The sequence below is a fragment of the Canis lupus genome, chromosome 11, assembly GCF_003254725.2.
Source record: "Canis lupus dingo isolate Sandy chromosome 11, ASM325472v2, whole genome shotgun sequence".
NCBI classification, from domain to species: domain Eukaryota; kingdom Metazoa; phylum Chordata; class Mammalia; order Carnivora; family Canidae; genus Canis; species Canis lupus.
In genome coordinates, this window is record NC_064253.1 from 33,123,088 (window position 1) to 33,136,388 (window position 13,301).

Below are 13,301 nucleotides of genomic sequence, written 5' to 3' on the forward strand. Positions count from 1 at the left end.
TGGTCATTTGAACCTAAGATTCAGATCTTTTCAAAAGTAAATATTTCACTGATATCAGGGAAACTTCTAGTTATTTGAGCTTTCAGTTTTATGAAGGACAAAGACTATAATTTGTTTCTTTATTCTTTTTATTTCCTCCATAGCAGATCCTTGGTAAATGAATCAAAGGAGAGACTGCTAAATGCTACACCCTTGGGATAATCATAAACGCAGGAAAAAGCTTAGTCCCTGCTAAAGTATCAATTAACACAGACACTCTCAAACATCTGTGTGCACTGGAATCACCTAGAAGGCTTATAAAAACTCAACATGTGGGTCCACCCCCAGAATTTCTCATTCAATAGGTCTGGGTGGGCCCTAACATCTGCATTTCTAACGAGAGCCCAGGTGATGCTGATGTTGCCGGTCTAGAGACCATGCTTCTGAGAACTAGTGAATTGGGTCACTGGTATAAAAGGTGCTCACATCATTTCAAACCAATTCAAAGCAGATTTACCTTGGGAAGCTCCAGATGTTGCACGTTTTTAAATGAACAGAGGTCCACAGCTGCATCGGAAGTAGTACCAGTTGGCTCGGCCTAACAGAGGGAAAGAAATGCCAAAAAAAGACAAAAATTGTCTGTTTAATAAGGGCCACTTAATCAAAATTATTTCAAGTATTATAATTCATTAACATTTCATTAGGCAGTTTATGAACATTATATTCTCTTTAAAATACTTATAAGATATGATTAGACAAAAATTATTTTAGAGCACAGGGACACAGTGGTTCTCAAGACTACCTGGATTTATTCTATAATGAAGTCGAATAGCAACCCAGTTACCCAACAGTGAAACTCACTGACACACAGGACACTAGCAGAGGCACCAATCTCTATGATTCGTGGTTTTAGTCATCAAGTAAATTTAGCAGCTTTTAAATGTTTTGCTTGAAACTTATTAAAATATTCCATTTTATTAAGGGCTCTATATGTAGTACCATTCATATGAACATAAAATTTTCTCCTTTATAATCTTTAAAAACCACTTGACTCTATTCACCATTATGAATGATTGCTCAGCTCACCAGAATGAGTGACATTCATCATGGACAGATAAGGCCAGTGTTTATATACCCCTTTAGGGGAGAGTTTCCATTTCTATACCTTCTCACATTGCAATCATCATGGCTCCTCTCATTTTAAGCTTTTCATTCTCTAGGTGTTCTTTTATCCATCCTAAACGAGTATCTGAAACTTACACATATCAAAGTCCCACCAAAACACTCTAAAGTCTATATTATCCTCTAATCACTGTCTTCTCTATCCTAATTTTTTTTATCCATCATTTGCTTTCTCAGAAAACACTAGTAATCAGCTAGGCGCCAAGAGCAATGGACTCTATTGACCTCTTCGCAGCGTTCAAGATTGTAGAATATACCCTTCTTCTTGAAATGTGTGCTCCTCCACTGCTGTGCAACATACCCGCCTGGTCCTTCCTCATTACCTCTGACCATTCTTTGTTAGGCTTCCTCCTTGTTGTTATTAAATAATTCTGACCTTGGCCCTCTTCTCTTTTCTAGGTATTCTCTGTACTTAAGAGCCTCAGATCCCACTGCTAACAAATGACCAATATTCATCTATGGGAATTCATCTCTAAACTGTAGACCAAATGTCCTAATGTAAATCTCCACCAGGCTTTTCAATAGGCACTTCTTTCTTAAGGTGCCTCAATTAGAGTGTTTTCCATTTTTACAAATTATCTGCTTTTTAATTTTTTTTCTATTTTGGTAGAAGTCAGCCATTCACCAAGTCAGTCATCTGGAAGCCTTCTACATCTTGTCTGTTCCATTCACCAGCCCATTCCCAGCCCCAAAAGCAGTACCTGATATAAGGCAGATACTCAATAAATACTTGTCATATAAATAGATTCTCAACCACTCACTGCTCCTCACTGAGTACATTTCACTATGGATAATGTACTGCTAAGTTGGATCCTAAATTTCGGAAACTTCTGACATAATCATTTCTTTCTCTCTTTGTCTCTTTCTCTCTTTCCTTTTCTTCTTTCTTTCTTTCTTTTTCTTTTTCCTTTCTTTCTTCTTTCTTTCTTTCTTTCTTTCTTTTTTCTTTCTTTCTTCTTTCTTTTCCTTCCTTCCTTCCTTCCTTCCTTCCTTCCTTCCTTCCTTCCTTCCTTCCTTCCTTTTTTCTTCTTTCTTTCTTTCTTTCTTTCTTTCTTTCTTTCTTTCTTTCTTTCTTCCTTTCTTTCTTTCTTTTCTTTCTTTTTTCTTTCTTTCCTTCCTCCCTCCCTCCCTCCCCCTCCCTCCTTCTCCTTCTCCTTCTCCTTCTTCTTCTTCTTCTTCTTTTTTTTTTTTGCATTAGTTCAGGCCATCATTATCTTTCTCCTGAATTACTCCAATGATTTTCTTACTCCCTTTATCTTGGCTTCTCTTCCTTGAAACCTCTGATTTTTCTCTACATGATTTCCAGAAAAATGCTTAAAAATATAACTCCTATTCTTTGAGTTCCCCAAGGCCTCAAAAAGAAGGCCTCCATCACAATTCCCATGATCTGACGCTATCTCCTCCTTCTCAATGACCCTTTCCCTCACCAGTTCCTCATTCCCCATCTCCCACTATTCAGTGATGCTCTGCAATTTTCATTCCCTGTATCTGCCAGAGCCACCATGCCATTCCTTAGTCCATGCCCTATGCTTGGAATATTTTTGCCCCTCACATCTTCTACTTCCAACATATACTCCATGTGTCGCCTCACCTAGGGAGTCATTGTCACTATCTCTGAAGGAGACCTGACAACTTTTTCTACCTTCATTATTCCCTATGCAGACTCTACTGATGGCCTTCATGTAAGTGGTGTGCTTATTTACATGAGTGTTTCTTATACAAGGCTATCAACTCCTTGGGGGCCATGACCATGAGTCATTTCTCTTTTAGCATTCCTGTAAGGGCTCTATAATTGTTCGCTGAATTAATACATAGTTTATCAATCATATCATCCCAGAGAAACAAACACAAGACACATACCTCCTTATTTTGAGAATTCTCTGAGGCAGAAGGCAAAGGTTCTACTGTATTTCCAGGACATACAGCCATCTGACTTACCGCATCTTTATTTCTAAAAGAAAAAGCATTGACCTATCATAGCATAATGATTCATATTATTTCCATTCTTTTACTTTGAAGACTCAGAAGGATTATTAGAGAAAATTCTGCAACTGGGACTATAACACTCATACATTTATAAATGTTTTATTTTCAATTAAGGAACTCTGAATTGAAGACCAAAAAGTACTTAGTAAACCAGGAAAAGAAAATGCTTACCTGATAAAAATTATTTTCACTTTCGAAGGAGCACATTTAATGATTGAAGAAGCATTCTGATGACTCCTTCCGTATAAAATTTGACCATTGATCTATGAGAAACAAATAGCATTAACTGAACCTGAAATCTTAATTTTGCTAATTCTTTATCTTATCTAGCTAATAAAATGGTCATTTTTTCTTCCTTTAAAATATTACATGTGTTTTCCTTCCCAGAGCATGAGCCTGATTGTGATGGTGAATGAAGACAAGCATTTTTATTTTTTTCAAAGATTTTATTTATTTATTCATGAGAGACACAGAGAGAAAGGCAGAGACGTAGGCAAAGGGAGAAGCAGACTCCATGCAGGAAGCCCGATGTGGGACTCAATCCCAGGACTCCCTCCAGGATCACGCCCTGAGCCAAAGGCAGGTGCCCAACTGCAGAGCCACCAGGTGTCCCTACAAGCCCATGTTTAAAGCCAACTTTAAAATGCAGGTTGGGCAGCCCAGGTGGCTCAGCGGTTTAGCACTGCTTTCAGCCCAGGGCATGATCCTGGAAACCTAGGATCAAGTCCTACTTCGGGCTCCCTGCATGGAGTCTGCCTCTGTCTCTGCCTCTCTCTCTTTCTCTGTGTGTCTCTCATGAATAGATAAATAAAATCTTTAAAAAAAATAAAATAAAATGACATGCAGGTGGTCTGATCCCCACAGATGACAAAGGCATCACTTGGACCCACTATAGGTAAGCAGGGAGTAAACTTCCTAAAGGCACCAGGCTTCCAGTGTGTTCTGTACAAAGCACAGGCTCTCCTGGAAGCACTAACGACCTGCACAGATTACCCTGGAAGTCCCCTGTGATCACAGTTCTGAGTTAATCTCAAAACCCAGGCTTGAGATGAGGCCATGGGGAAAAGCACTCCCAAAGGCAGATTTGGGATTTGGGAAGCAGAAAAGTGCTGAAGCAGAACGGTACCCATTGGGAAGTGCAAGGCATCTGATCATTTAGCCACTCCTGACTAAGTCGTGCCAGCCAGTGGAGAAGCAAGAGTGCAAGAAAGAATATTAAGGCAATCTGAAGACACGTGGATCCCAGCCTCCAGAAGTCAAGGACAAACACAACAAGCAAATGCAATTCGAAACACTATAAAGTATGGTCCAGAAATTTATTTTGTTTGGATGGCTGAGTTACTGTTTTCATTATTTAGCCTTAACCTTGACCCCATGGCACCCCACCCTCATCACTTCTACCATAGGAATTCAACTTCCAGAATGTCCAGTGGGTCAACCTCATTACTGAAGAGGGATTGGTCATTTGGCTTTTCAAAAGCTCCTAATAAAAATGCAGCACACAAAAAAATGTTTTTGAAGTGTGATCTTTATTACTGTCTTGGGGCAAAAACTGTTTCTGGTGCTACCCAGTCACAACCTTTTAATGGAAGTTAATGGGAACATGGACTCTACTTAGCAGAGATCTGGTTTACAGCCAAATTTGCTGCAGTGCATCTATTTTATTAGGCAAGCAATAGTTTTCTCAGTCACCAAATAGGGCCCGAGTGGATTTTCTGGAAACTGATGATTCCAGTACACCAATTCAACAAGAGTAAATTCAGCGTTTTCCACAAGAACTTACCTCTAGAAGCTCATCTGCAATCTGCAGTCGACCATCTTTCCCAGCTGCTCCATTTGGATCAATCCCCACTACAAAGACACTCATCCTGGATCGGTCCTTGTTCCCAGCAAGACTTAGACCCAAACCACTACGACCTTTCTCCAGTTCAATCATATGTAGCTCTCCTGTTAGGGTTCCATACCGCTCTCTGACATTTTCTACACACAACGACAACAACAAAATCACAGGTACTCAGTTAATTTACAGTTGATGTTTACTATGAAAGGTTATTTAGCTTCAAAAGGACATTTACTTGGACCAAAATGTAAATCCCAATTACCAAATTGTAAAAAAAAAAAAAAAAAAAAAAAAAAAAAAAAAAACTAAACTCTGGCCATGCAGGTGTGTCAAGACCAGTTTCCTGGAGTACCAAACTTTGAGGAAATTTCTTTGCATCTGAAGCACAGAGAGTGGAGGGTCTGGACAGATCAGTTCACCTAGGTGGATTCATTAACAAACTCTCAAAAGACTCTGATTAAAATGGAGTGCCACTTTGTCATTTGCAGAGAACAGAACATTTAGAGGATTTATCTTTACTGGTCAGTGGAACCTTTTCTCCCATAGGAAAAAGGGCATGCATGTCGCACCTGGTTGGGCAGCTGCTTGGTACATATATCCAGAATAAGAGGAATATATTTTCTTATTGCACACAGCCATCAGGTAAGACAATCAAGATGCTTGTCTCAGCTTTAGGACACATGTCTTAATTAGAGGAGATCATTCAACTCTCCCATCCCATGTGTTCAAGAGGTAGAATTTATTCTTGAATCTGAGAAGATAAGACTACATGCAGGTGCCCTAGGCCACATAGGCCCAGATGAACAACCACCCAGGAGCCAACACGAAGTTCCAGCCATGTGAGTGAGCCCAGCGCAGCTAAGCCCAGTCAACCTCAACACCATGACACAATAATAAACTGTTTCCTTAAAGCATTAAGTTCTGGGGTGGCTTGTGACATAACATTCTGTCTCATGTTCTCAGAGTACGTTCTGGCCACCTCAATAGATTAGCAATATATCGATTCTATTGAAAATAGACTTAGAATATTGCAAACTTTACAAATTATGTTACTATGCAGCTGATGTCTTGCATTCCATATTGATTCTTAAGTGCATCAACTTCATAAACTGTCACTTCCTGATTCCTTCTAGAATCTAGCAGCACAATTTTTATACACTGTATACTCCCCAAAAGCATATGCCATGGTTTCTTAAAGGAAATAATTCTATTTTTAAAATAAAACTTTTTAAAACACTGATACATTGATAATTTTTCACTAAATTTTTAACATTTCCTTGTAAAAAGGTTTATTTCATTTAAAAAAAGAGACACTGCAATGATCCTAATAACAGCTGCCTTAGAATGCTTCCTGTGCATCAGACATGGTGGTTAGCATTTCTCAGACATTTCAAATTTAATGTTAGCAACCTGGGTAAGGACAGTATTTTCCAAAGAAGAATGGCCACTAGGCAAAAATTTAGAAGCAGTTTTACAACTTGTCAGACATCCCAAATTTTCATCTCCACAATTATTCCACATTACCACGCTAGTACCAAAAATGCCAGAGTTCAAGGCAAAATACCAGCAGCAACCACATTTTACAGTGAGGAATCTGAGGTTGGAGAGGGACAATGACTTGTTCAAGGTCATCCCGTACTTCTGAGAGAGTGCCCTGCCCCCTTTAATTCTCACACAAATGGCAAAATGGGCTTTAGCAGGACGGGTCCTTTAACGGAAAGGAAGAACATGATCTCATGCCTGGAGAATGTGTCCTGTGTTCAGGCAAAACAAACAGTAATTTTTCCACACAAAATTGCGGTATGTGTAACTAAAGCTGAAACATACTTAACCATCCAGGGCATAAGCCTGGAGAAACTCAGCTATTTTTAACGTCTCTTATATATCACAAAAGGCAACTTACTCCAGCTGTAACCAAACTCATCCTCTTTATCCACATCTTCTGAGATTTTGCTTGCAGATGACTGTGTATGATCACTGCTCATCTCTGCAAATGCTGAAGAAGGGGGCGGAGGCACAGTGGACAAGGGAGCCTTTTCTGGCTCTGATTCCGACTGACTGGGTGCCTGTGGGAACAGGAAGAATGAAGTGGGTATGCGCAGTCTAACGAAGAAAAACCCAAAAGAAATAAAAGTATAATGTCAAAAACTGGTGCTAAAACACCTGACACATAGATCATGGGAAAAAAATACACATATGTGTGTGTGTGTGTGTATGTGTATGTATATATATATATATATATAGGCAGACAGGATTCAGGTAAGGTTTAAATATACCAAACAAAGTAGTATGTTCAGAGCATAATTCATTAAACTGCTTTTTGGTATTTTAGGCCAATGAATTATTCAATTTGAAGGCTTCAATGACAAACTCCTCCTTTTGGAAAAAAAACTCTCTTTCAAAAGTTTTCATAAATATGCAGGGGCATGGGCAAGATTCTGTGGATCTAGAAAAGTCTTCCAAGAAACTAGGACAAAGTTAACAAGTAAGTTAATTAAGCAATTAAAGAAGTTCACAGGTTGCTTGTGAGACTATATATATAAAGAATTCCTCATTGCTACCTGAATCCTCTCTCCAAGTGCCTCTCTTAACAGAACCATGAAAATGAGCAGGACACATGCAGGTTCACCTACCAGGGGAGCCAGTTTGTCAGCACAGAGCACACAGACTCAGTTTTAAGGGACAACATCATCATCTCTTTGTCAAGGTAGCTCACAAGGTAAATGAGAAAACGGAAGAGACCACCTCATACAAACCCAAAGTGTGGCATACTTGCCATCACTGAGGGCTATGGGTCCTATTTCAAAAAAGTGACTTGGTATCAGGTTCCTATATTATAGATTATCAAATAGAATACTAGAGTTCGAAAGGCCCGTAAGTCACTGAATTTGTTTTATTCACTTTGCAGATGAAAAACTTGAGGCCATAAGAAGATTTGTTCAAAATCACACTGGTACTATATTTGTTTTGCCTCAATTCTTAATCCAATGCACTTTCCATTATGCCATGCTGTCTCCTCCAATTTCCATAGTGACAGTAACTAATTCAATGGTCAAAGATACCCACTGAAGTTCTAATCGTAGTATGAAGCTGTCCCTGAGGCCCTGAACATACATTTTTCCTCTCTTTCACTGTATCCTTTATCCTTCCAAAAATCCTTCTGATATACCTCATTTTGTTTTATATGTGTGTATTTGGAAAAAGATTGCAATTTATAAAAACTTCCTATAGAACACATCTAATGATAAGCATGCACACATATTTAGGAATTATTCATTGGTGTCAAGAATCAGAATACCACAGAATATTACCTAATACTAAAACTATATAACACTGAATGTGATCTTTCTTTGTTGATTCAGATACCACTTCAGGATTCTAAGCTGCCCCAAAACGAACCCAATAAACATCAAGTACTGTTTTCCTGGCAAAGTAAAGGAGAATTGAATGATAGAAACTTATAGGCAATAGATTTTCAAGTTACAGAATCCACTGTGTTAAAATGTTTGGTTTACACACAACTGGCCACATCAGACCAAAAGTACCAGTGCAAACAATAAACAGTGCTCTGCCATAAAACTCTCAAATCAACAATGTGCAAATGAAAATGACCAAATAAAAAACCTCATTTGATCCAATCCAGGTTCATTTAATATACTAAGGTTGGGGAGGGGGAAAGTATATAATTTACATTTTCTTCTGGTTAAAATAAAAAAATTATAATAACAGAAAATGTTAGCAAGTCTAAATTAAGCCCATCTGATTTCTAAAAAGGGGAACAAAATCTGCTTTAAACTTCCCATAATTTTAATAAATTTATGGATGCAAATGTAAGAGATCTTGCTTCATAACTTTCCTCAGCTGCCATTTACAAAACAACAACAACAACAACAAAAAACAAAATCTGCCAGTCTAAAAAATTGCTCAGGACCTTACTTAGGCACAACGTTTTCATATTGTGGGTAAACTGAAATAGTGTCCTAACATTACTGATTAATCATAAAACAAATACAAGCCTGTATTTACAAAGGGGCAATTAGGTGTTCTATTTTACTACTCCTGAAACCTTCATTCTCAACAAAATCATGTAATTAGCTTGTTGTTGACACTTCTTAAGATTTTTTCGTGAAAATATAACTCTTTAACGAAGATCAGCTAGCCTTCATTGGCAAAAAAGAAAAAAAAAATGCAAAGTGCATTTGAAATCACTCCATGCCATGTATGCACACATGTATAACATACACACATAGCACACTGTAACACACCTACTGATTCACGAAAATTTCACACTGAGACAAACCTTAAATGGTGTGGGAGCAAAAGGGTTAGTTGGGGAACAACGGAAGGTAACTCTACTTGAATTCTGTAATTCCTACAGTAACAGAAAACATATTCCTTCAGATACAGAATCTTTGGTTATCCATATTACAACAACATGAAAATCCAATGAATATTCATAAAATGCTTCTGGAAATTGTTGAAAGCTTTCTTCCTTATCACGATCAAATTATAATATACAAGTTCTTGTAAGTTTCTGTTTCAATTTTGGGCTTGAAATTTCATCAAAATATGAGTCCATCCAAGTATAGGTTTACCAAGCAATGAAACAGTTACATGTTTCCTGATTCAGATATTTACATGGACATTCAATTTATGAATATTCAACACACTCCTGCATATACACAATTATTTGTAGAGAGATTAACACACAGAAGGTCTTTTTTTAGGACCACCTTGTATAAGTCTGAGAAGGACTTAAACGAATACAAGGCTTTAAATCAATCTTGTGTGAAAGTAGTTCACGTATTTGGCAATTAACAAAAATTTACATATCAGAAAATTTAACTCACAACCAAATACAGGAAAGGCACTGGACTCACGATTCTCCCTTACTGTTCAGGAAGGCCATCTAATTTCATAAAAATGAATATGCTCTGGCAAAAAAAAATGTGCTTAAGAAAGGATTTGCATGCCCACTCCAAACACACAGTTGTTTTTTTTTTTTTTCTTTCCTGCCCAAATTTAGTAAACAGTGAACTAGGACAAAGGCATAGTAACAAAGAACGAAACATTTGCAAAAAGCAATGGCAAGACAATGGCATTATCCAACCTTGTCAGCGTTGAATTGTAGAGAATCAGCAAATGGGTTAGTGCTGCTGAAGTTGTACTTAGGGTAAAGGTTGTGCGGCAAGGAAGGCAAAGGGGATTTCTAAAAGGAAACATAAGAGGCGCTGAGCGCAAAAGAAATGTATTTAACACAACTCAGTTTTAAGAACAAAGTACTGATTGAAATAACAGTGTGAAACCAGATCCTGTCAGATCTAGTAACTAATAACAACATCATATTAAACAGTCTAGAACTAAAGGTTTACCTCCAGTGACCTGGATCTACACCTGAATCTCAACCTGGCCATAAACTATGGAGGAAATGAGTTTGTGAAATTGATACCAAATTTCTTTTATTTTCACTATCACAGACATACACACATAAATTTTGCCCACTTTCTATATTAATCTATGTTCCATGCAGAACAATAAACAGTTTCAAAATTAAAACCATAAACGTTTTTTTGTTTATATTTAAAAGCAAATGATGCTTTTTTTTGGTAAAAATAAAAAGATGGTCTATCTGTTCCTGAATGCAAATTAAACATTTGTCTGCTATCACTGGTAACCTTCATGATTCTTTTATCTTGTTTCCCAGGAAAGAAAATTTTCATACTCAGGCTAGAGATTAAGGTTGCTTCAGATCAACAGTTTTTCATTTTTTAAAAAAATGAAATCAACAATTTTAAAGAAATGAACCACTGTTCAGTGGTATTCTCTATTTCTGTCCACTTTCTGTGGAGGTAGAAACACTGATTTATTTTCCTATAAAAGTTCCCATATTAGGGGGAATTATGAGGCTTTGAATATATCTGAGGGTCCTGCCTTAGATTGTTTCTCATAGATTTTGTGGCTTGCTTGAGATATGCCCTGCGCTAGGACTATTGGAGTTGAATATACATATTAAAGGCAGGATGACTGCCAGATAGAATTTAGCATTTTCATAGTTTAAAAAAAATAGGAAAGTAATTTCCTCAGCACAATAAATTCTTCTCCTTCTTTTCATACCCGCTATCTTTTTCTTTTATTGACTACATCTTTCAGGGGAAATTGCAGACATTTAAAATTCATTTTGGCTCCAATTAAATGTTTGTGTTACTTCTGTCTATAAAAAAGTCCTACTGGCAAGCATCAAGAGTAGGGAGAGGTTGTCATGTGACACCACCCTGTCTGGGAGAACACTCTGGAAAGACTCTATCCTCAGTATGCCTGCACTAAAGCTTATGCCACATTACCCTTTCAATCTGCTCTTCTTGCAATGTTTTTCCTACAGAGGGAAGATGGGAAAAAGAAATGGGCACAATGACATTTCTGCTCATCTCAACTTTCTCTCTGCTTTTCAGTTTAAATGTCAACTCCTACTTTACAAAAGAAAAGATCACAAATGCCAAGGAACAGGACCATTTATTAAGGTGGAAAAAATGACTAGGCAGAGATTAAAAACATATTTTAGGCAAAATAACTCAATGCTATGGAAGGTGGAAATTATTTCCAATCCTCATACATGGAATTTTTAGGCTTTACATTTCCTTTGTAATTCTATAGAACGATAAAGAAAATAAAAACCATAATGCCAATGGAATGAATATTGGAAATGGAATATTTAGAGAGAGCTCTAGTTTTTTTATTTTGCTTTTTTTTATTTGTTTCAATGTCCAACTCTTAGAGGATTAGAATTTGGCCCTGATAGCAAAGTATAAAAGTACAGCATGAGCACAGCAAATGAAGTGGTAGATCTATTATTATGAAGAGATTTATAGAAACAGGCCACATTTCTTATTAAAAAATCGATGAAATTCCTGTTTATAATTCGAAGGGCTGATAGGAATGGAAGTATTATTAACTAAGAAGCACAAGGAAGACAAAAACATTCTCTGGCCCACATGAATAGGGCCTACCCTTTGGTATGAAATGTGGTCCAACTGATGGAACTGTCAGGAATAAATCAGTAAGTATGGAATTTACTATTATTATTCTCAGCTCTGGGAAGTTCTGATTCTCAAATAGTTTATGTGCTAAAGGGACTGTCTTTTCAGCCTATATATAAGATTTTTTTGAAGTTTTATTGCACCTACAAATAAAACATTTCCCACTAAGAGACTCTTATGTATTTGTGAGTTTTTTCCTTTAGATTACTCAAGACATGATTCTTTCATAAGGAAGTAAATCACTGAAAATAGAGTACATATATCTCATTTGAAATGCAAAAGTAATTCTGATTTCCCAAAGCTGAATGCATATGTAGAGGAGGAAAAATATCTTTCCTCTATTCATCTTAGGTTCTCAGCTGGATCTCTGTAATAAAAAACAGATTAACATGAGAAAAGTATCTATACTGATTTAATGTTAACTTTTATGTGACACAGAGCCTTCATAAGATAATGAAGACCTGAAGAAATGGTTAAATATGACTATTTTGACACTAGGTTTGCTGAAGAGTGGAAAGACAGGGAAACTCAATAGGACAAAAGAGTATGAGCTAAGTGGGGAAATGGGCAAACTTAGCATTCATTCAGATCCTTACCCAGGCCCCTGCATCTCTGGAGGTAAGGATGTTCTTTTCCTCCAGGTACGGGGAGGGGACCTCTCACATGAGGGTTTTTATGACCTGCTCCAGGGGAGAAGGGGGGGATCTCAGAGTCCTTCCAGCACCTGTCTTTTCCTAAATTATTTCAGTTTAAAATATTCAATATGCCAGGGTGTCCTATCTGGAGGTAGCACATCTCGAATCCTGTCACATGTATCTTGACTAAACATGTCACTCTAGACAAGATTTCTCCCAGAATGATTTCTATAAACTCAAGTGTCATTATACCTCAGAAAGTAAGACAGGAATGTTTTCCAAGTCTATGAGAAAGTCTTCCCAGCTCATTAGAAAGTGACTGGCATTGAAAGAAATGTTGTAGTTTAAGTTTTTAAAAGTACTATGAAGAATCCTATTCAGCAGTTTACAGTATTGTCCTACATGATATAAAAGGTGGAAATTAAAAATAAAACAAAAGGAATAAAACCCACCCACACACACACAAAATAGTTTTAACTGAAACAGCCATTCACCAACACCATAGTGCTGTATCTGTTTGACACATAAATGGAAACAAATGTGGAAGGATTTGTAGTTATTTAAACAAACTGAATATCATTTGAAGAGAATGCAGCATGATGCAGCCCGACCATTTGGCAGATTTTCTCATCTGAATGGATAATT

General features: G+C 37.2%; 1 protein-coding gene across 15 annotated transcripts in view; it reads right to left on the minus strand.

Annotated features, from left to right (window-relative positions):
• MPDZ (multiple PDZ domain crumbs cell polarity complex component) overlaps positions 1-13,301 on the minus strand; it is a 167,332-nt gene that overhangs the window by 24,668 nt on the left and 129,363 nt on the right. For 8 of the 15 annotated variants that reach the window (XM_025433145.3, XM_025433141.3, XM_025433140.3 and 5 more), the window contains 7 exons: positions 10,098-10,196; positions 9,288-9,359; positions 6,891-7,053; positions 4,931-5,127; positions 3,319-3,410; positions 3,022-3,112; positions 497-577 (listed from right to left, as the gene is read on the minus strand). In XM_025433145.3, the coding sequence (XP_025288930.1) occupies positions 497-577; positions 3,022-3,112; positions 3,319-3,410; positions 4,931-5,127; positions 6,891-7,053; positions 9,288-9,359; positions 10,098-10,196 (795 nt within the window). The remainder of the gene's footprint in view (positions 1-496; positions 578-3,021; positions 3,113-3,318; positions 3,411-4,930; positions 5,128-6,890; positions 7,054-9,287; positions 9,360-10,097; positions 10,197-13,301) is intronic. The other 7 variants (XM_025433150.3, XM_035696812.2, XM_025433152.3 and 4 more) reach the window with 2 other exon arrangements.